General features: G+C 41.3%; 1 protein-coding gene across 3 annotated transcripts in view; it reads left to right on the top strand.

Annotated features, from left to right (window-relative positions):
• The window catches only part of LNX2 (ligand of numb-protein X 2), an 89,058-nt gene that overhangs the window by 48,238 nt on the left and 19,348 nt on the right, over positions 1-21,472 (top strand). For all 3 annotated transcript variants that reach the window (XM_029210189.1, XM_029210187.1, XM_029210188.1), the window contains exons 3-6: positions 8,096-8,322; positions 9,470-9,669; positions 14,772-15,140; positions 18,588-18,725. In XM_029210189.1, the coding sequence (XP_029066022.1) occupies positions 8,096-8,322; positions 9,470-9,669; positions 14,772-15,140; positions 18,588-18,725 (934 nt within the window). The remainder of the gene's footprint in view (positions 1-8,095; positions 8,323-9,469; positions 9,670-14,771; positions 15,141-18,587; positions 18,726-21,472) is intronic.

Below are 21,472 nucleotides of genomic sequence, written 5' to 3' on the forward strand. Positions count from 1 at the left end.
CTAGTTATTAACTGATTATATATTAGGAAAACAATGAAGAATTTTAAAAGATGTGGGAAAGTGCTCATCTTTGAAAGGAGAACTAAAGCCCTTAAGAAACATTCTATATATTGTATGACGCCTAGAACATTGTAGTAATTGCTTTCAGAAATTTTGCCAAGCAGCATCAACTATAAAGCATTCCTCCTACCTCTCTACCCCTCATCCCTGCCTCATCCTCAGCAATCTAACATCTTATGCTAATTGTAAATGATAATATTGGGGTTTTTTGGTTTTTTTTTTTGTCGTTGTTGTTAAATTGAGCATTTGTGCCCTGGTTTATGGCAAAATTCAGAACCATTTTTCTTTTCCTCTTAAAACTTAGAGTTTAACAGTATTCTAAAAAGTTTGTACAATATAGAGAAAACCCTTAAAGAAGTCTTTTTCTATGCTGAGAGCTTTTCTAGTTCATCAAATGGTTTTGAAGACTTTAAGGGTCAGGGTAGGCTGAGACAAGATTGCTCTTTCAAATTCACATTTTAACTTGGAGAGAAGTTTGTGTTTGACACATTCTCACCAGCATTTTTTTCTCCTATATAATGTAAAAAGCAGATCTATATTTGTAAATCATGTATCCGGTAAGAGTCTAGTATCCAGAATATGTAAAGAATTCCTACAACTCAACAAAAAGTCAGGTAATCCAATTTAGGTGGTCAAAGGATTTGGATAGATATTTCTCCAAAGAAGATATTTTAAATGGCCCGTAAGCACATGAACAAATGCTTAACGTCATTAGTCCATTTTTAAAATGGAGTGTTTGTCTTTTTGTAACAGTCTCTATATATTCTGGCCCTTATTAAATATATGATTTGCAAATATTTTTTCTTGTTCTATCAGTTGTCTTTTCATTTTCCTGTGCCCTTTGAAGGACAAACAAGTTTAATTTTTATGAAGTCCATTTTATCTATTTTATTCTTTGCTTGTGCTTTTGGTGTCATAGCTAAAAAACCACTGCCTAATCCAAGGTCATGAAGCTTTACACCTATGTTTCCTTCTAAGACCTTTATGCTTTTAGCGCTTACATTTGGGTCTTTGATCCATTTTGAATTAATTGTTATTGGAGAACATGTGTGCAGTTTAATACTTTAAATTTTATTGAGGCTTTAAAAAATATTAATTAATTAATTAATGATTTTGGCCATGCCGAGCGGAATGCGGGTTCTTAGTTCCCAGACCAGGGATGGAACCCGGGCCCCCTGCAGTGGAAGCGCAGAGTCCTAACCACTGGACCGCCAGGGAAGTCACTACTGAGGCTTTTTTTTAATGGCCTAGCACACAGTCTATCTTGGAAAATACTCCATTTTGTACACAAGAATGTGTGTTCTGCTATTGATGGGTGGAATGTTCTATAGATTTCTGTTAGGTCTAGTTGATTTATAATACTGTTAAAAGTCTCTTTTCTTGTCCTTATGTCTAGTTGTTCTATCCATTATTGAAAGTGGGATATTGAAGGCTTAGACTATTAGTTTTTTTTTGTTTTTTTGTTTTTTGTTTTGCGGTACGCGGGCCTCTCACTGTTGTGGCCTCTCCCGTTGCGGAGCACAGGCTCCGGACGCGCAGGCTCAGCGGCCATGGCTCACGGGCCCAGCCGCTCCGCGGCATGTGGGATCTTCCCGGACTGGGGCACGAACCTGTGTCGCTTGTATCGGCAGGCGGCCTCTCAACCACTGCGCCACCAGGGAAGCCCAGACTATTAGTTTTGAATTGTCTATTCTTCCTCTAATTCTGTCATTTTTGGCTTCATGTACTTTGAAGGCCTGCTGTTAATTGTGTTTATAATTGTTACAGTTTTGTGGTAAATCAAACCTTTTCATTATGGTAGAATGTTCTTTGTCACTAGAAACAATTTTTGTCTTAAAGTCTATTTGTCTGAAATTAGTATACCCATTCAGCTCTCTTTATGTTAATGTTTGCATAGTATATCTTTTTCCTCTCCTTTTAATTTTGACCTATTGGTGTCTTTGAAATGTGTCTCTTGTAGACAGCATATAGGTGGATCCTGTTTGTTTTTTTCATCCATTCTGCCAGTCACTGGCTTTTGATTGGAGTGTTTAATTCATTTATAGTTGATGTAATTACTGATAAGGTAGAATTTATGTCTGCCATTTTGTTGTTTCCATATGTCATTTTTTTTGTTTCTCTAAAGGTTAATCCATTTCTTCCCCCCTTTTTTTTTTGTTAAATAGATATTTTCAAGTATGCCATTTTAATTCCTTTGTCATTTCTGTTCACATCAATTTTTTGAATTATTTTCTTAGTAGTTGCCTTGGGGATTGCAATTAACATATTAATTTTCAACAGTCTAGTTCAGATTAATACTGACCTGATTTCACCAGTACACACAAAATTAGCTCATATATACCTTCATTCCTTTCCACATCCTTTGTGCTGTTACTGTTATACAAATTACATCTTTACGCATTACATGCCCATCTAAACAGAATTATAATTATTGCTTTGCACAGGGTTGTCTTTTAAACCAAATAGGACCAAAAAGGAGTTATAAACCACAAAGCACTTTAATGCTGTTTTACATTTATCTATGTAGTTACCTTTACCAGTGGTCTTTATTTCTTAATGTGGATTTGAGTTACTGTCTAAGGTCCTTTCATATCAACCTAAAGGATTTCTTTTAGTATTTCTTATAGGGCAAGTCTGCTAGCAACAGGCTCTTTGTTTTCATTTATCTGGGAATGTCGTGATTTCTCCTGTTTTTGAAGGATAGACTTCTTGGTTGACAGTCTTTTTTCAGCACTCTGAGTATGTGCTGTCCACAGCCTCCTGTTCTCCATAGCTTATGAAGTCAGGTGGCAGCCTTACTGAGGGTCACTTCTTTGTGATGAGGTACTTCACTCTTGCTGTTTTCAGCATTCTTCAAACTTGAAAAGATTTTGGTCAATATGTCTTCAAATATTCTTCCTGCCCTAATGTCTCTCCTTATGGGACTCCCGTTCTGCATATGTTAATACTCTTGATGGTTTCTCACAGGACCTAGAGGCTTTATCCTTTCTGTTCATTCTTTTTCTTTCTCTTCCTCAGACTGGATAATCTCAGTTGACCTACCTTTAAGTTCACTGATTCTTTTACCTGTTCAAATCTCCTGGGAATTCTTCTAGTGAATTCTTCATTTCATTTATTGTACTTAGAATAAATGCACTTATTGTACTTATTTTTAAATCCAGAGTGTTTATTTGGCTCTTTAATATAACTTGTATTTCTTTATTGGTATTTTTATTTGTTGAGATATCATTCTCATATTTTCCTTTAGTTATTTAGACATGGAGTCCCTCTCTGTTCTTTGAACATATTTATAATACTCGATTTAAGTCATTGTCTTGTAAGGCCAATGTCTGGGCTTCCTTAGGGACAGTTTCTGTTAACTCCTTTTTTTCCCATGTATGGGCCATACTTACTTATTTCTTTGCACGTCTCTTAATTTTGTATTGAACACTGGACATTTTAAATAATATAATGTGGCAACTCTGGAAATCAGATTCTTCTTTCTCTTCAGGATTTATTATTGCTGTTTGTTACTGTTTGCTTAGTGAGTTTTCTAATCAGCTAATGATTGAACAGAGAATTTCTTAAATGCCTGTAACCGATGAATCTCCCACTCTCCCCAAGGGGCTCTGTGCGCACAGTGGGGCACACCTTCAGCACTCAGGCAGTTGACACTCCTGCTCAGCCTTCATCTCCTGCTTTCACGTAGCTTCAGTGTTAGCCAGAAGTGAGAGCTTAGGGCCTTCTCAGCTCTTTCCTGTGCATGCACATAGCCCTGGACATTTCATTCCCTAGCTTTTCCTTTTAAACTTTTTGATTAGCCTTTTGTTTGTCTACCTCAGGCAGCCACAGTCTTACACAATTGCCTTCCCCCGCCACCCCAACAAATGCCTTTGCACTGAGTAAGCCCCAAGTCGGGTCAGATAAAGACAGCCTTGCAAGTGAGGTCTTCCAGGGAACCAACAGGTCACTTAATGACAATTCTCTACAAATGGGGCTTTGCAGGTGCTCCAGTCTGCTCCTCCAGTGGCTGCCAGACTCCTGATTCCCCTGTGATTGTGGGCCATGGCTATCCCAGGCTACTGGGGGAGGTGGGGATGGGAATAGGGCAAGTTCAAATGCTACAGAGCTCACTGTTCGTAAAGACGCAGCCATTTTTCTTAATTAAATGCACTCCAGATTGCTACAGAACCTTGGCTTATTTCCAGAGCTCAGAAATTTTTCTGACAGTTTTTGCCAATGTTCGCGTTGCTTTGTGGAAGAGAGGCTTTTCAGATACCCTTAATCTAACATTTTCACTGATGTCACTTAAAGTGATGTTTGCATGTTGTAATCCGTAACTCTGTCATTTTTCTTGGTTCTAAGATCTCACGCTCTTTGAGTTGCATTAAGTACCTGGCATTGTGCTGGCACTTACCGTGCCCCATTTGATTTTACCTCTACTATTACTGCTGCCACCACCACCACTAACCCTAGTACTGCTACCAGTAATACAGTATGCTCTGTTACACTGTGTGTTTCCTAATGTGAATCATCGTTATTCAGGGAATGATGCCCCCATGCCATAAATCAAGCTAGTTCATATGTGATTTTCCTCCATAAGGAGAGCCAGAATAGTGGAATAAAATTATAACCTTCAGCAGGAAAGGAAAAGTCCCTCAGTTTGGCTGTAGGTGCTGCAAGAGCCTTTGGGCTTTATTTAGGAAAAATGTAAAGACACACCTGCATGTAGAGAAGCCTGCCTGGGGGGCACAGCCCTCAGCCTGTGGCAGGTCACATTGCCTCCAGTGCCCTTGTTAAGGGCAGCCCACTGTCTCAGGGCTCCACTTGCACCTGCATCGTCTGAGCCCATGCCTACCCTGATGTTATTCAGTGGTGCAGGCACTTCTTTTCTGTTGTTTTTAATCATGTGTAATAGCCTCCAAACTAGCGTCCTGCTACACTCAGTTACCTGCTGGAATGATCCCAGTTATATCCCCCTATGCCAATTGCGGTTTGTGTTGTTATTGTTAAATACTCCATTTAAAAAGATGCACAGGGCTTCCCTGGTGGCGCAGTGGTCGAGAGTCCACCTGTCGATGCAGGGGACACGGGTTCGTGCCCTGGTCCGGGAAGATCCCACATGTCGCGGGGCGGCTGGGCTTGTGAGCCGTGGACGCTGAGCCTGCGCGTCCGGAGCCTGTGCTCCGCAACGGGAGAGGCCACCACAGTGAGAGGCCCGCGTACCGCAAAAAAAAGAAAAAAAAAAAAAAAAAAGATGCACAGGTTTTTGTTGCTGTTTGTGATTTCCGTTTGTGTTTCCATGATCACCAAAGCCTTCCTCACTCTAACATTCTATGACTGTTTCTAGGTACAAGTTTGTAGAACAAATTCAATTTATGTTTTCTTAAGGCGTGGGAAAAGAACCCCATACGTTTAGTATGATCCAGTGTAAAGAGCAGGCACCTTTAAATCAGATCTGAGTTTGCTTGAATTTTGGCTCCATAACTTAACAGCTATGTGATGCTGGCTTAGTGAGTTAAGTTTCCCATTTGTAAAATGGGGATGGTAGAGCAGTTTTGAGGATTCAGTGAAATACTGTACATAAAGTCTACACAGTGACTGGCCCTAATTAGACACCCAGCAAATTCTGGTTTCTTCCTTTCTCTTTCAGTTCCAAATGTTTACAAATCTGAGGGATGCTGGCTGTGGGCTGTCTGTGGTCAGGGGCTTTTCTCTGTCCAAGCCTGCTCTGATCTACTCATTCCCTATTCACCTTTTGTTTAAAAATTAGTTTTATTGACATATATTTTACCTACTGTACACTTCACCTATTTTTAAAGTATACAATTCAGTGGTTTTTAGTATATTCACAGAATTGTGTAACCATCATCATAATCTAACTTTTAGAACACGTCAACACCCCAAAAAGAAGCCCTGTACCCATTAGCAGCCATTCTCCATCCCCAGATGCCCCGGTGTTGAATGGTCTATCTATCCCGGTCCTCTTTCCACCTAAGCTCTGTAAGTTTTGGTGTGCAGTTTTATGGAATGCATGTTATTTTGTTAACAGAACTGCTTGTGTTATAGTCTGGGCTTTTGCCCTCATCACTGAAAGTGTTCTTTCTAAGGTCACCATGACCTTTTAATTTCCAAATCAAACCAGTGCTTTGGCCCTTATCTTATTTGCCCCCTTTATGGCATTTGCACAGTTGGCCGCTTTTTCTTTGTTGACACTCTTGTCTGGTTGTTCTGTCTCAGTCTACTCAGCTGCTCCATCATGTTTAAACACGGGTGTTCCCGAAGGTTCCCTGTGTAACCTTCCTCTATTCCTGGGTAGGATCATTCTTCCATATTTTTACATAGTATCATTTTTAATATCTTTAACTCCTGTTAACGATTTGCTGCCCTACTGGGAACTTAAGTATACCTGTTTCTTCACCTCTCTAACAATCTTAAGTTTTGCTTTTTAAATTTGTTTTTCCATGTTTAATAACTATATCTTAGCCTTTACGGTTATTTAGTTTGTAGGATTTTTTTAGTTGCTTGTTAGGCTCATTCCCAGGTGTTCACATCGTTTGTATTTCCTCTTCAATTCCTGTTCCTAGTCCTTCTATTCCATTAAAGACTAGCCATTGGCCGTGTAGATATTTGTGTATGATACATATTTTGAGAACTAAATCATTACTTGTCTTCTTAATCAAAAGTAGTTTTTCTGATTCCGTTTTTAGTGTCAATTTTTTGTTGAATAAAATATTTTAAAATGCATTTCTAATTAAATATGCTTACTTGACAAAAGTAATTTTTTCAGTGACATCATTTTCAAACATATTTGCCAGGCCCTTGCAGAAACACTCCCTGGAAGAAAATAAGTGGACCCCCTTCTTAGCAAGGTGAAGAGAAAGCATGTCTGGAGAGAGTGTTGAATAAAGAAATTTCATAATGATCCTTTTCAAGAACTTGAAATCTAGGACCTAAAATAAATCTCCAGTTCATGAGGGAAATTTTATTACTCTTATCATTGAGGAATAGCTTTCAATTTTAATTGAATTCTGTCCTTAATTTTGATTGAAATTTTAGATTTTTAAGAATACTGTTATTGAATGAAGGTCTGCAGCCCTAGCCACAAGATTGTCGCCGATCCTGCCCACCCTTTCCTAAACTTCTTACCCCAGCAGGAGAGTAGGTGGGGTCTGTAGAGCTGTGTCGGGGTCTAGGCGCGTGGGCCTGGCTCCTGTACAAATCCCCGGTTCTTCCACCCGCTCCTCCAACTGGGCATTATTCGTCACTTTGTCCAGTCAGGGTGTCAGGTGGAAAGAACTGGCACCTTGCAGCACTGCTAACATCTGTGTATAAAGACTTTCTTTAAATGTTTAAACAAACATATATCTGCCCCTTTGTTGGCCTAAGTAAGTAGAAACAAGCAAGTTAACAGCCCTTATTTCTTGGTGCTTATGTAAGTTTCCCCAGTACTTAGAAATATATTCTTCAAGTTTCATAGCATATCTGTAATTCCACTGTTGCAATTCTGTTTTTACAAACCAGGAGATATGTTTTCCTCTCCTCCCATGCCTGTCATAAATTTGAGCCTTTGCTGTGCCTTCCTGCAAGTGGTAAAGCTTCAGATGTATTTCCACCCACTAACAGGTGATGTGCAGTGTTGGGTGTGAGAGCGGAGAGGCACCAGGGTGCTCAGCGTCTAAGGCAGGACGCAGGGGGCTTGTGGAGGAAGGTGCTGGTTTCCACTCCTGTGGTCCAGCCGTTTAACCTGTAAAAGGGGCTATGAAATCAGAACCTCAGGATGATTCCTACAGTGCAGGGAGAACTGTACTGGTGTGCTACACTGTGTATGTTATTTCTGGTACTAATAGATTCCTGAGTACACGTTTGTGCAAATGCCTTGTTTTAAATTTGCTCTGTAGAGTGGTAAGAGCTTCGTTTGAGTGGAAATGCTTGTGGGTACTTCCAGGTGCTTTTTGCGTAGAAGCCGTTGCCATTGTTTTGTTGTGGTACAAACTGTTAATCACTTTTTTTTCCTTTCACATCATCTGGAAACCACCTGACGCTCTCTTTCTAGATGCCCTGGAGCTTCTCATCAGAGAGTTGCCCTGGAGAGACGGAAAACTAGTAAAGCTCAGACGGAGATCGAGAATGAAAATGGAACCACGGTCATAGATCTTCCAGCTACTTTATCACCCGAAGCGGACTGTTCAGGGCCGACCCTGACATCGGCGTCCCTTCCCGCCTGGACGGAGGAGCCTGGCCTGGACAACCCCGCCTTCGAGGAGAGCCCTACCGGGGACAGTACGTGTCGGCCGCCTGTGTTCCTCGCCTCTTCTAAAACCGGGCGTTGCCTTCCTCCCCACCACTCCCTGCTGCTCTCCCAACATGCGTTTTCTTTCCTCTTTAAAAAATTAATTTTGAGATATAGTCCACATAGTACATAACTCACCCTTTAAAGTGCACAAGTCTGACAGTTTGCAGTTTAGAAGCAGAGCTCGGAACTTACTCTGAGGAAGGTGACCCTTCCCTCCCTCTTCTGTTTAGTCCATGATTCACTGGTTGTTAACCTACTTCTTACTGGGTGTTTGTGTGCAAACGCTTGTTGCTTCTTGACTAAGAAAACAACAACATCAAGAGCAACAAAAATAATACCGCAAATTAAGCGCTCCCTGTGTCACGCGTGTGCCAGACCCTTCCCATTCGTTAGCTGAGTAAATGCCGCTGACGGTGCTGGGAGCTGGTTTGTGACAGGAGAGGCCTGAATCTTGAGACGAATTGGTCGGCTCGTGCCGCCGGGGAAGGGCTGGGTGTATATCTGACCCCACGGCCACGCCTGTGACTATTGCTCTGCTCTGGTGGCCGCCACGAATCTGACTGTACAGCCACTAGGAGTGAACAGAAGGCCTGTAGTCATGAATCTTGGGCACGTCTTGATGGTTGGCTCTAGGTATTTATTTTTAAATATACTTTTCTTGAACAAATTCCAAATCTTACTACAAATTCAAATTTTCCCTGCCCCAGCCATAACCCTTTTCCAAGAGCCACCCCTTCTTAGAGCCTTTGGGACTCCTCTCTCACCCCGTGGTGATCACATACCACAGAGTCGTCTTTATGCTTCTTTGCATTGTTTACACGTGTTCCACCGACCAAACCGTCTCTGTCAGGTCGAGATGACGTTCTCTTACTATTACTCCATCAGATCACTGCCACCCCTCGTGATCTGAGACGTAGTAGCCATTTGTGATAATTCACTGATCACCTTTGGGACAAGAAATGTTTAGATAATCTTAACAGATACTTTTTGTCCTTCTGCTTTCCTTATCCAGCGGTATTGCATAGTTCTTTACCATCTACTAATGTAAGATGACTTATTTACCTGAAGATGATAACCAAAATATAAAATGTTTCTCTTTCCATCTATTTCTCTCTCTCATTTCTAACTTGGCAGCCACACAGCAGCCACTTAGTTTACCAGAAGGCGAAATCACCACAATTGAAATTCACCGGTCTAATCCTTATATTCAGCTAGGAATTAGCATTGTGGGTGGCAATGAAACGCCACTGATTAACATTGTTATCCAGGAAGTCTACCGGGATGGGATAATCGCCAGAGATGGGAGACTTCTTGCTGGAGACCAGATTCTTCAGGTATCCGTTTTAATTACTGTGTTAACTTGCGCTCTTTTGTTCTTATTCATAAGTTTAAAACAGAACATTGTGGGCTTCCCTGGTGGCGCAGTGGTTGGGAGTCCGTCTGCCGATGCAGGGGACATGGGTTCGGGCCCCGGTCCAGGAGGATCCCACATGCCGCGGAGCGGCTGGGCCCGTGAGCCATGGCCGCTGGGCCTGCGCATCCGGAGCCTGTGCTCCGCAATGGGAGAGGCCACAACAGTGAGAGGCCCGCGTACTGCAAAAAAAAAAAAAAAACAGAACATTGTGGTACTGTGGAACTTGAGTTGTATATAGGTTAGTTTTACTGCTATTATATGCAAAACAAGTCAGAATTTATCTGTAATTTCTCCTGTTTCCCCATATGCATGGAATGTAGATTTTCTCCCTACTTTATTTCCAGTCCCGCATGTGGCTGTGCTTGCAGTGCTTGGGCTCTTGGGGCCGGCTGGGCTCTTCCCGGCTTGGTCTGCAGGGCTGGCTGGTTCAGAGCCGTCCCACCCATGCTGACATCCTCTGATCCCAGGTCCAGTGTTCTCATCCACCCATCGCCTGCATTGTCTAGTTTACCTTCCTCTACTACACTGATTACTACCATCTGGAAAAGACAGACCGTGCAGCACTGGTTAGTTACAATTTATACCATGGGATTTAAGCTGGAATTCAGAAACCATACCTGTCTCCTTGGCTCCCTAGTGTGCACTCCACTCGTTAACCCTTGGTGCTACCCTCACCTTCTCTGTCAGAAGATGATATTTAAGAAAAAACAGCTATTCCCCGAAAAGAACTAGCTTGGGACAAGGTGTTGTTTTCTTAGAGGGCACACGGGGCTGAGGGGAGAAGGAGGGGAGGATTCTGCTGTATGGGACTGGACTTCTGTGGCTACTGGCCTGGGTATTTGAGTCATACAAGTGTAAATGATAGTTGAAGCTAAAACAAATAGTAACCTCCAGAAGGAGAGAGAAGAAATACTCACAAGGAAAACTATCTTCTAGGAACCCAAGCTCCAGGACTCCTCCCTCCCTCGTTGTTTGGTCCTCACCATGATGTGTTGACACCCACCCCTCACTCCCCCTTTCCCTGCTCCCTCTTCAGTCCAGGCCCCCACTGCTGTGTCTAACTCTGTACACACCCCACCAGACGTTCCTGCCGCCCAGCTCTCCGCTCTTCAATCCGACAAAATCACTGCCAGCTTAATACATCTGTAACTCTGCTTTCCTTGGGAAAGTGTGACTAGAGCGTCACACCCAGACTGATTCATATTCACGGTCCTCTGTGGTCCCTTGCACAGCCTGTCATCTTCGTCTTAACCCTTCCTTTTTGCTTCACGCATAGCAGCTGTAATGTTCTAGGCACTGTACTAGCCACTGAGAATGCAACTAAGAGCAAGGTACTCCCCCAGTCCTCGTGGAATTTATAATCCAGTGGAAAAGCCAGACATGGCAGTCTTCTTGCTGCCACCTCACTCCCGATTCCAGGCTGTCCCACCGTGCTGGCTTGTCCACCTTCATCCTTAAGAGCTTTGCTCAGCCCTTCTCGCCCGTTCTGACCTCTCCTTACTTGAATTACTGACAACGTTCACTGCTTTACTCTTCAGCTCTTGGCGTATAATCACAGTGAACTATTTAAATGGGCTTGGCTTTCTACGGTGATTGCAGCCACCCTAACAGTACCAGTTGTGATACAGATTTCTCATAGTGCTGTGCATGTCATAAGCACAGGAAATACTTGCTGAATCAGTAAAAGAGTGGACTTGGATATAACATCCTGTCGGGAATAGCCATCTCCTTTATTAAAACAAAACTTGGACCCTCTAGGAATTTTTCCACTCCCACTTGTACGCTGCCCCTCACGGTGTGTTATTCCCACTTTAACACACTCGGGCCCCAAACCTTTCCTTCATTGCCCTTAGCAAGGCTGACAGACTGAGCTTTCTAGCAGGGTTTTGTTTCTTACTAAATACTAAGAAGACATAGGGGCTACAGGAAGCGTAACCAGTCCCGCTTATATAAAATCAGCTCCCTGATCACCCGTAGCTAGCTCTTCACTGTGTTTACTGGTAAAAGATAGCTATTTACTGTATGCTGTATTTGCTGTCATTTTGTGACATTAGTACTCTGGCTGTGCCAGGTTGGCAAAACCTTCCCTGTGTTCCCGACTTCCCAGCTCGCAGTCCGAGTCTGCTGGCCGCCCTGACATTTTGACACCCGGGCGGCCCAGACCAGGAGAGCCCGGTTGCTCCTGTCTGCAGCTCGTACAGCGTTCTTTCTCTCTCCCGTTTTCTCCCACTTCCAGCCTCTCTGTTAATGTGTACATTCATTTTTGTGTTTTCTTTTTTGCTACCAGTGATGTACTAGCATTGGGTATTAACATTTGTATATATTACTCATTCTTTTTCTAAATTCTAAAGGTAAAAACAAATGCTTTGTTTTGTTTTTTTGCGGTACGCGGGCCTCTCACTGTTGTGGCCTCTCCCGTTGCAGAGCACAGGCTCCGGACGCGCAGGCTCAGCGGCCATGGCTCACAGGCCCAGCCGCTCCGCGGCATGTGGGATCTTCCTGGACCGGGGCACGAACCCGCGTCCCCTGCATCGGCAGGCGGACTCTCAACCACTGCGCCACCGGGGAAGCCCCAAATGCTTCGTTTTTATCTGCATTTCTTTGAATACCATTGAGGTTAAATAGTTTTTCAGGCTTTATTTGCTAATATATTTCAGCAGCGGGCCTTTTACTCTTCTATCTTAGAGAATTGTGTTTAGTAACATAACTGAATCCTTACAACTCAATTAAAATTATAGTTATCTGAAATTATTGACTACATTTTTGGAAATTAACTCATAGCTATAAATTTACATTGTAGAAATTCCAAGGCACTATTATTGTTTATGGAGGCACACATATTAATATCTCTAGTAGTGATCATCTTAATAAGTCCAGTTTAATGATTCAAATTGGTAAGAAAAGTAAGAACACATAACCTGGTTAATGGATTCAAAAGGATCTCTCCTACTGTGGGCCCTGACTTCTGCTCGGCCTCTGACTGGTATGCTGGAGCCAGTAAGTAAAGCCACACCCCTTGCTTTACGGTCATTCAAAAGTAAATGCTGGGAAATAAGGCCACTTGGAATTTTTTTACTACCTGGTTTACTACCTGGTCCAGCTCTGTATAAGATACATAAATAATACAGTGAGCCCATCTGAAAATCCCCAAGAGTGGTAAAGATGGTTTATAGAGCAAAGAGCTGCCAAGCCGCCTGTGCTTCTATTTTAGCAAACTGTATGCAGTGACAGGGTGTGGCTTTGGTCTTCCCGCATTAAACACACACACACACACACACACACACTTATTCTACTAAATAGCCTCTTGGAAGAGGAGACCCATATAACCTTCAAGGCCTTTTGTGATGTAGCCTTTTGAGCAGTTTGAAGAAAAAAAATAGTTATAAATTACATCAGTGTCACTATTAAAGATAATATAACTTTTGAAGCATTATGAAGAGTGGGTATTTTCAGTTTGATCCATCATCAGTGACTGAGGCCTGCTCAGTTTTGAAGGAAAATTATTGCAGCCGTACGTTCATTGCCTTGGTACAAAACACATTTAGCCGAAGTGGTAGAGTTTACTATTGCTGGTGCTATTTTTACGAAGCCTGGAGACAGTATTTTATCTGGTCTCTGCTTTCTCTGACTTTTGCCAGCCGCCACACATTCATGAAGGAAAAAATCTTCTTCCGGCTGTGGGATATTCCACACCTACTTCACAAGGATACTGTGAGGCTGCATGCTTGCACACGGCTATGGCTGGATTTCAGCCAGGTATTTCGTAAAGTCATTTGTGATATACCTGAATATAAGAAGGAAAACTGTGAGCCTAGAGAGGTAGCTCTTAGCTGAGTAGCCAGAAATGATGGTTTTTGATTAATGGATTCATGTCAGGGTAGTTTTTTTAGAAACTGCCTTAATTCTCTGCTTGACCCTGTATTCAGTGTTTTTATTGAGGGCTTGGATGGCTACCAAATGCATAGATGTTGCAGACTTGGGAGAATAGCAACTTTGTGTATGACATCTATGAATTTGATGACTGAATTTTTAAAGATGCCAACAGGCCAAAATCAACAAAATTCAAGTTAACAGTGTTCAAAACTATCAACCCTAGATTAACAGAAAGGGGGGAGGTCTTGCTTCACATAGATTTCATGTGAAAAAAATTTAAGGAGTTTAGGTGATCACACCTCACCCAGAGCCTGTCACATAACCGATGTTCAGAGCGCTGGTTCCCCCTCACTTTCACCTCAGGCAGATTCAGAGCAGCTCTCACTGTGATAAATACCAAGAACTGTGCTAATTCCTCTAACTAGGTAAATAACTGAAGGTGGGTATATTTTCTCAGTGACGTTACAGGTCCAAGGATCAGTCACTGTACTTATTTCAAGGTTATAAAGTTTAATAAGTAAATGTTCTGTATTAAATTATGCTTATAAGATATATGTTACACTTGTGTGCCAAAGAATTAGTGGAATTATGATTATCGGCTTTTCTTTAAAGTAAAAGTCACTCATCTAATATAAGGCTGTATACTTGAGTGCACCACTTTCCTTAAAACTCTGTTTTCTCTAGCTTAAGTGTATTTCATTTTGGAAAAGTAAATTTGTAAACCAGTAGAACTTCAGTCTCTGTTCCACTAGAACTAGTCTTTCATGAGCACTTGCCATATCTGATGTTGTCTAGTCGTGCACTTCCTGACCCTATGAAGTGGATGGTAAACACGTTTTACAGGTGAGGAAACAAGTTCTGTAACTTGCCTGAGGTTGTCCAGTTATACGGCAGAACCAAGGACCCTCATTCAAGACTATCATTAAAGCCTGTGATCTTGACGACTATTCTCTACTTAATGCTAGTCACTGTAAGTTAATTTTAGGAACTCTGTACGTTTTAAAATGTCTTTGGAGTGCTTGTCTTTGTAAGTTAACGATTGTGTATCATTTTCACAACGTCAGTTTCTTTCGGAACCGTTATATGAACATTGCTACAAGCTGGGAAGATAAAAGATTGTCACGCTTCGGCCGTCACCCTCTTTTCCAGGTCAACCACCACAACATCAGCAGCGTGTCCCACAACCACGCCCGCGCCGTGCTGTCGCAGCCCTGCAGCACGCTGCACCTCACCGTGCTCCGGGAGAGACGCTGCGGCGGCCGTGCGCACAGCCGCCCCGTGGGCGGCTCGCCCCCGGAAGAGGTTTTCCAGGTGGTTCTTCACAAACGGGACTCTGCCGAACAGCTCGGCATCAAACTCGTCCGAAGGACCGACGAGCCGGGCGTCTTTGTCCTCGACCTGCTGGAAGGGGGGCTGGCGGCGCAGGACGGCAGGCTGAGCGGCAACGACCGGGTGCTGGCCGTCAACGGCCACGACCTGAAGCACGGGACACCCGAGCTGGCTGCCCAGATCATCCAGGTGAGCCCCTGTCGCGCCCACTCCAGACCCTCAGCCTTCCTGCCGTCGCTCAGCCTTGGTTCTCACTAGCAGGTGACACAGGGATCCAGGGGGTGCTTGAGACTTCGTTGGACAGTCAAGCACAGCTACCTAATTCTTCACAGTCCACACCAGTCTAACCTCAGCCCAGGTGACTCCCTTCTGGTGTGCACACCCATGAACTTGTAGGCGGGCTGTTTCTGGAGGAAAGGCCCTACGGTTTCACGTGGCAGATGGCAGTGTCCACACTTCACAAGGGAGAAGGTGAGACCCCAAGGAGCTGTGGTCACCGAGGGTGTAGCTCACCTGGTCTCTTCACTCACCTCTCACCTTTACTGCACAATCCATAAAAATGAGGGGGAAAATCACTTTTTATTCAGAGCAACTTATTTCTATAGTGCCTTTTTTTTTTTTCTTTTTTGAAGGAATTCAGAGCATTTCAAACACATAACATTGTCCTCACAGTATCTCTGGAGGTAGTCATGATTAGAGAAAAAACATGTTTTTAGTAAGAGCATCAAAGCAGATACGTTAAAACCATCCGAGAAGATCTTTAGGCTCTGCAGCGTGCTGTGGCGTTTAACGTGGCTGTCTCCTGCAGCCTTGTACGAGGGTGAAGCAAAATGGGAGCGTTTAAGCGAGCACCACACACACTACCAGTGGAAACCAGGCATTAGTTAATATAACCGAACTTTTGGAATTAAGGTCGGTTGATAGTCACGAAAATAGGTATATATATATATATATATATATATATATATATATACACACATAGAATCAAATAACAATGAGATGTTAACACTAAGAAAACCCACGTCTCACTCCCCTTTAACCTACTGCCTTTTCTCCCATTTTTTGGTTCAATATAGCCTTAAGGAAACACACACACACACGCTCACAGCCATATTGCATTGAGAGGCGGTTCAGGTATTGGTCTTATTTCATAGACTCGAGGCTTAAAAAAATTGAATGCCTTGAAATCCCCTCAAATCAGAGGCAGCATTCGGGGCACCAGGAGCTTTACCTGTGGATCATGCCAGCTGCTGCACTGCTGAGATCAAGTTCATCTTGCGGGGGGCAGGGGGAGAAGAAGAAAGTTAATCCATTTTTGGGATTTGTTAACAGAAATAGGCAAGTCGAGTGGACTTTCTGAAGTGAGAAGTCCGATCAGTAAGATGGAAAGGAAGAGAGAAATATATTGCCTGTATATATTTCAGGCAATGTTAAAGTACACTAATTCCTAAATAGATGGTCCTTACTAAATTTCTAACCAAAATGTAGAAAATATAGTTACACAGGTAGAAAATTTTTCATAATATATTTTATTTGGATTTTTATAATGCAAATAGTTGCATATTTTGTGCTATGATTTTTCCCAGACTATAGAAAACTCAAGTTGCTCAACTTTTTGAAAAAAAATGAAGTCTTATTGAGGATTATAAAAATAACACATATTGCATGTCTAAAAAGGAGCACACTGAAGATAAAATACTGAAAAGAAGTTACAATCAAATTCAGTCTAAACACCCCAGGCTCTATCAATGTTAAGTGTTTGGAGGACATCCTTACAAACTTTTGAGTGTGTATGTCCACAGATAGATACAAATTTACACAATACTTACACACGTGCTTATTTACACAATACTTACACACGTGCTTATCTTGTAAATTCTGAGTTTGCAACTTTGTCAGCAGTATGTTGTGAACTTCTTACCATGGAAGTGTAGAACCCCATCATGATCTTTACTAGCTGATTCACTCAATGTTCCCCTATTGACAGACTTTCATGTTTTGTTTTCATTTTAAGACATTTTGCTAAACTTCCCTCCAGAAAGATCAGATCATACCAATTTATACTCCCAGCATCAGCGTGTACTACTCAACTATGACTTAAGCGTATTGTTATTTGAACATCTTGCACTTTTAAAAATCTTGAATTTAACAGAACTTTTTTTGCTGTGTTTGAAACCCTGACATATTAGATGTGCATTCTGTTTAAAGTCAGCCTAAACCCAAATGTTGGTCCATCATTTAAGTCCTAAATGCCCACTTCCATCACATGCACAGAATTTTGTCTTTCAAAAAATCTAGAATGATCAAGGATTTGTTTCTATTAATAATAGGTTTTGCATACACAGGGGTTTTCCAGTAAAAGTTGAAATACTAATTAGAGTATTTCGTGGTTATGAGGTAGTAAGCAGTAATGAAACTAATTCTGTACATGTACATTGAAGTAAAGTCACAGATGGAGTGTCTCACCACTTCACACCATGCAATCAAATGATGTGAAGTGTGAGAATTTTCAACATCAGGATTCTACTTTGTATTTACCCCTTAGATCAAGTACCCAGACTCTGTGCTTTGGGAATCTGGCCACGTATTGTTTTTCTTTCAGTTAGTTTGAGAAACTTGTTTGAAATTTAGTTGAATAAAATGCTTGAAGAAGCAAATGTTTTTTAGATGGACGTAAAAATTAACACTTATTCTCCAGTTTAAAAACTAAAACTAATACAGTGATGTATGTCAATTTATCTCAATAATACTTGGGGAAAGAACTGAAAATAGTGATTTCTTAACATTACTGACTGTAATCATGGGGGAGGTCCCCACTTTCTACCACAATTCCTTGAAAGCAGGCCATCATAATTTCCCATAGGAGTAATAATGCAATTGGGAATTGTGGTCATGACCAAGAGTCACCTTCAAATAAATCAGGCCTGTACTTTAAAAGCAAAGATAAAATAACTTTTAAAAATAGATGTACATCTACGTTTAAAATATATATGGATATAGATAATGGGCCTCTAAATTTAAAATGATAGTCACAAACCTCTAATAAGATAATTAACACAGGTGTGTGTGCAATATTTATATAAGTACAATCTCATACAGGATCTCTAGAATCATTCTTTCCAGGATTATTTAAGCTGATGTCCTATTTTTGACTCAAACTTATAGCAAACAGAAACAAAGCTGTGCATAGTTTCACTGATTATTACTTCCAAAATAGCCACCATGGAATTTATTTGTAAAGTCGCAGTGGATTTTAATCAGGTTTCGAATCAGTTCTTCCTCTTTTCTTCTTTGCTTTGCTCTCTCCCTCACAACGCCAAGGCCAACCTTGAAGGGGCAGAGAAGTATCAGAAGAAAGTTACCCTTCAGGAAATCATGGGGAAAGAACAAGGGCAGTTTGCTTTGCCTGGGTTGTTGTGGAAGCGGGCTTGGGGAGAGTCTGTCCAAGAGCCGTGCACATGCGTCTCAGCTGTAGACGTCTTAAAACATGAGCTCACGAGAAGAGCTCCCTTCTCTGACCACCGGGTGCCTGCAGTCACCCTCAGGCAAGGCACTGGCTCGGTGAAGAGTGCCTGTGCTTTGTGAAATGAGAAGCATCGTTAATGACTGGCAGTCGTGTCTGTGTGTTTTCTCCAGGCTAGTGGCGAGAGGGTGAATTTAACAATTGCTAGACCAGGGAAACCCCAGCCTGGAAACGCTGTCCGAGAAGCAGGAACTCAGAGCAGCCAGCACCACGCACAGCCGCTGCCTTACAACAGACCCAGCTCACATAAGGTAAGGTGCCTTGTTTGTGGTTCTTAATTCATCCACCCTCAAAGGATGATCATTACAAGCTGGGAAGATTTAGGAGGGCTGTTAACTCTGTTGGAGAAAGTGCACTAGGTGTTTGTTTGGGATGCGCAATGTGTTTTGCTGCCTTGGAGAGTGACTGCATTGCCTCAGTCCCTCAACCAGTAGAGTTTCTTGGTGGGGAAGGACCCTCTGCCAGGTGATTGATGAGAAATGTTTGACTGTCCAGAAAAATCTTCGGTTTGTTTAGCTCTGCTTGAAAGTGGGGTTTATCTTGGCTTCCTCATTTAAATGTGACAGTTGGTTATGGAACTGAAAAAGCATAGTGAAGACAATGATTGACAGCCTGTACTTAGCAACTGGATAGCTTGCCTACAACAGAATTAGATATGTGCATATTAAACATATAACTCATAAACTTCGATAGCTACATGTATAGCATATTTTTTGTTATATGAATAGTATAGGAAGACTACCCTAAATATTTTTAAATTCCTGTATGTTGAGGATTTTCCCTGCTTCTTCAGTATTTTACCGGTTTTATAATATATACCAAGGTCATTTACCTGTGCTGAGCATCTTGATACTGTCTCACTTTAGTTGCAGATAAAAAGGGTGGTAGTTAATTCTTCTTTTTTTTTTTGGTAGTTCATTCTTGGTATTGTTTCCTTCATTTGAACTCACTTTCTGGTAGGCTGGGGTTTCTTTGGTTTTTTGTTTCCTTTTTTTTCGGCTGAGCATGTGGGATCAAACCCGTGCCCCCTGCAGTGGAAGCACGGAGTCTTAACCACTGGACCACCATGGATGTCCCAGGCTGGGATTTTTAAAATGATGTTTACTCAACTGTGTGAAAATATAAGCTAAATATGAGCTTCCAAAGTCCTTCTCTTTAAGTAAAATTATAAGTTACTAAACAAAAACATCTGTTGGTCTGCTTAAAACCACAGGAAGTTCCCTGTGGGCTAAAATGACTTCTTAATGTAAGTACAGTATTTGAGAGAATACTTACCTTTGGAATGTCACAGGTACCCTAAGAAAGCATCCCTTAAAGGCACAAGTACTTTTCGCCCATCAGGTTTATCTGGTTTTCTGAGCTCAAGTATAGACTTGTCACTGGTGTTTGGTTTAGTTAATATTTTTAAGAAAATGTAACCACAGACTTGTTCTCATTTCTGAACTGAAAGTATGAAGGAAACCTATAATATTGCCTTCATGATGATGACGATGAAAAAGGAGTTATTGTTTTGGAGTTTTGAACAGTTTCAAATGGCTTGTCCTTACTTTATGTATTACATATATATTCCTAAAATTACAATATAAGGCAAAAATTGATTATTGAACCTTTTATGTCACTGAATTTTACAATAATTTGAGATACGAGTGTCTATGACATGACTTTTAAGACAATTTTTAAAACTGTACTTAGTCATCCCAACGTCCATATAGAGAACTCTGCTTATTTGTTTGGGGAACATACTTTTCTCTCAACTCTGCTGCTCTTATTGTCTTTAACTTTCTGTGACAGTGTTTTAAATAGTAATGCTGAACTTACTCTGTGTGCTCTGCTACCCTTCTTGGTTAGGAACAGCCACACGAAATGTACTTTTAAGTGTGAGCTATTTGCTACTAATATACTGCATTTGTTATATAAAATCCTGATTTAGAAAAATAAGGGTCTCCTAGGGAAGATAAACAGATTCACCAGAAAACGTGTTCAGACGATTATAATCATCACTAAAAATCACAGTACGCTAGCCTGCTACTAGGCCTCTTAAGTAGCTGCTTAGATAAACATTTGTATGATTTAGAACTTTCCTTGAAGTATTCTGAGTATAATCTTTGAAGTCTGGTTTGGTTCCTGAGGAAAAAATAATGTATATATATATCTGCGCCATCTAGAGGAATAAAACAACCACCTTTAATTGATTAAATACCTGCAAGCCAAAATTGCTTATAAATATACTCAAGACTGAGTTTACATGAGTTGTCTTCATAATAAAGTGGGTTTTGCCCAATTTTGAAGGATACTAAGATAGATTTCATACCTTTAAACAGGAGACTGCCTTAAGACATTTCCAAGTTTTCTACTAGGGTCATAACATTTTCTAGGAACACCAGGCTGTTATTGCAGTAGTTCCCTTAATAAAATTTCAAGAGTACATGGATTCCAGGACCAGAGAAAGGAAGATGGGCCTGCAGTTCCAGGGCCTGATTCACAGATTTGTCAACACTTTCAAATAATGTCACTAAAGGCATGTTATAATTCCGTAAAGGTAACTCATATTTCTATTGTTGATATTGTTAATGTTATTATCTACATTTTCTCAGAGCTGATAAATGTTGGAAACCTTTTGAGACATTAGCTTCCGCTGTTACACTTAACAGGACAGTAATCATGTGGTGTGGGTACATATAAACAATATGTATACATATTATGTGCACATATGCAAAGCATATGTTTATATATTTGCATCTGCTCAGATCCCTATGCAGGAACTTACAGTTGTATGATTTGGGGCAAGTTACATGACCTCTCTAAGTTGTTTCCTCATCCATAAAATGGGGCCAATAATAGTACTTACTTTTCAGGACCACTGTGAAGATTAATGAAATGACGCATGTAAAGCTGTGAGCTTTTTGCACATAGTTAAGCCTTCGATAAATGTTATTTTAATATTCGTATTGCATATGTACACCTTGATTTTATTGAATTCTAATTCAGAAAAGTGGTA

Source organism: Monodon monoceros, unplaced genomic scaffold (assembly GCF_005190385.1).
Source record: "Monodon monoceros isolate NGI ecotype Baffin Bay Population unplaced genomic scaffold, NGI_Narwhal_1 Super_Scaffold_8, whole genome shotgun sequence".
NCBI classification, from domain to species: Eukaryota; Metazoa; Chordata; class Mammalia; order Artiodactyla; family Monodontidae; genus Monodon; species Monodon monoceros.